Source organism: Acanthisitta chloris, unplaced genomic scaffold (genome assembly GCF_000695815.1).
Source record: "Acanthisitta chloris isolate BGI_N310 unplaced genomic scaffold, ASM69581v1 scaffold26540, whole genome shotgun sequence".
Classification (NCBI taxonomy): Eukaryota; Metazoa; Chordata; class Aves; order Passeriformes; family Acanthisittidae; genus Acanthisitta; species Acanthisitta chloris.
Window position 1 is genome coordinate 49,166 of NW_008651497.1, and position 2,575 is coordinate 51,740.

General features: G+C 44.8%; 1 protein-coding gene across 1 annotated transcript in view; it reads right to left on the reverse strand.

Moving 5' to 3' along the window:
- Window positions 1-1,009, reverse strand: part of PLCH2 (phospholipase C, eta 2) — a gene marked incomplete at its 5' end in the record, with an annotated part of 18,824 nt that extends 17,815 nt beyond the window's left edge. Inside the window, 2 exon segments of the mRNA XM_009073593.1 lie at window positions 410-530; window positions 806-1,009. Of these exon segments, the coding sequence (XP_009071841.1) occupies window positions 410-530; window positions 806-1,009 (325 nt within the window).
- Between the last annotated feature and the right edge of the window lie 1,566 nt (window positions 1,010-2,575).

The window sequence follows — 2,575 nt, forward strand, 5'->3', positions numbered from 1 at the left end:
CTGCTTTCTCCACAACTGGGCTACTGTCTCTTTGAATTCCTTTGCTGCCTGACTTGCTTCCTATCCCTGGAGCAGCCAAGTGTAACCTTGGCAGAACTGAAGTACTTCCAGGGAGATATGTGGTTAAACTGTCAGCCCTTCACTAAAAACATTCACTGGCAAAACACATTGGTCCTCTGCTCCTCTAAAAGGGGTAAAGCCAACCCACAGCTCTGTACACAATGCCCCTACTCAGTTTTGCCTTGCTATTTCCTTCTGAAGGCTTTGCCTCCCAGAAAACAATTCTGAATCCTGTCTGGAATTCTGCTCCATGCAGGGTTAGGCCTTCATTCACTGCCTGGGCAGGTTTGCCAGGGAACACTCCCAGTCACAGTCCTGAGCCCCAGAAGTTGGCAGAGAGGATACTTACTCATTCTTGATAAAGGCATATTTGTTGATAGTTTCAATCACATCTTTGAAGAGGATTTTGGAAGTCAAAGTGTACCCATGGTGGACAATCGGTTCACCGTCAGGCCCATCCCAGCAGTCAACTGTAGGACAGAAACAATGACAATCAGACAAGGAACATCTGGAGCTTTTCCCTCAGTGCCTACGACACTACTCTGCAAAGGGCTTTTTTTCCTTGCTCAAGAAATTTTGCTCATTACAGCAACATTATTTTATTGTCCTTTATGAAGGCAAGACACCATTTTCCATGGCTTTTTGCCCTACCCAATTACCATATCTTCTACAGAAGTCATGAGTCTTCCTTTACAGAGGAGAAACAAAACTATGGAGCTGCTGCTAATTCCTGTTTGCTCTTTACCTTCTACACAGCGACAGCCAGACTGTAGCACCCATGCATACATGTCCACCCTAGACTGGGACATCAGCTGATCTCCCATGAGGTAGGTATTGTGTGAAGAGGTAATGAAATAGTGACTCAAAGGGTAGCTCATGTCCTGGTTCACTTGGTAGTGTTCTGGGTTGAAGATGTCTCCTGACGGACTCCGCATGTAGTTGGTGAAACCTGTAAACAAACAATACCGTAAGTAACCCAGTTTTGTCCTTTTTCTTGTTCCAACCTTCCTAAAAATGCATCCCTACATTCACCAACACTTTCATGGACATGTAAGACAAAAACCAGCACCACTGCATCCCACCTGTCACCATGACTGAGTGCAAATATTGCTTTCAAGAAGCTTCTGGATGCTTTGTACATTTCCTTGCTTGGCCTTTCCTGATAAAAATATGTCTAATTCAATCCCAACCTTTTAGGCTTCTAATTTGCATCAAAAGATTCTGCTGGGACGTTGTCACATGTCACATAAAAGCCTGCAGAAATCTGCAGTCACATCCTGTTGTAAGATCTATGGTATCACAGTGCCCAGAGACAGTTTCTGGTGGCCCAACACAGTCTGAGACAAGGGAGAGAGTCTTCTCCCCTCTCCTCCTCCTGAAAATACCAGAAGAATGTCAACCCACATTGGCTTGCACCAGCAGCACTGCCTAGTTTGGATGTGACACTGATGCACAAACACTCACGTGGTGGGGAGATCTGCACTCCTGCATTAATGTCACTTGAGGGACTGAAGTTCACTCCAGACTTGACACTGTCAGTTCTCTGTGGGGATTTCAGTGATGCTACCATTAGAACTCATTGTCCCAGGTGGTGAGATGATTCCAAGTCCTGCAAGCATCATCTCCTGGACCATTTCTGCATTGCAATTCCCCCTCTTGCTCAGAAGCAAAGTTTTAGCCTGTTATGGTTTTATCTTTGTGTGAAATTGCTGCTCTCAGACCTCCAGTAAACATTTCTGCACTTCCCCAATTCAGACTAACAAACACTGTAACTTCCATTTCAAGTGCCCCCAAATTGTTTTCATTCTCCACCCAGGACAGACTCAGACTCCCATCACAACTTGGCTCTGCTGACAGTGATGATGCCTTTATTCGATAAGTCTCTGCTTTGAGACTTCTGATTCTCCTGACATTTCCCTCATTCCATAAATAAAACAGTGTAAAAATCCTGTCAAACTTCTAAAGGTTTTAACACACTTTCTTTGTCTGTGACAACACAAAATGTCACCTTATGATGGCTTTTCTGGGCTATACATTTTGTGTTGATGAAAGTTTTATTAAAGGAAAAGAGCTGATAAATACAAAGGAGCAGCCCAAACTCTTTGAATAATACACCAGGACACAGTGCTGGGGAATTCAGCCCAGCTGAATATTTGAGTCTCTTGAGGCACATGTCACGGTCAACCAGCAAAGCAGTGACAGAGCCAGAGTGAAAACAAAAGACTAACCAAGTCAGAGCAGCTACTAGGGAGAATGGACAGAGCCCAGAGTGTGTCAGCAAACACACAGCCAATCACTCATGGCACATTGATCATTTCTGCTTACTACAAACCCATCAGCTGCTACAAGATTAATTCCACCCAGCACTGCTGGGACCACACTATTGTTTGCTTTAAGCACTTGCTGAAACACAATATCACAACTGTCACAATGAGTTGACACCAAGGGGATCCACCAGCCCTAGGATGAAGACCCTGTGGGCAGTGTGTCCTGTGGATCTCAGTGTGTGGAGCTC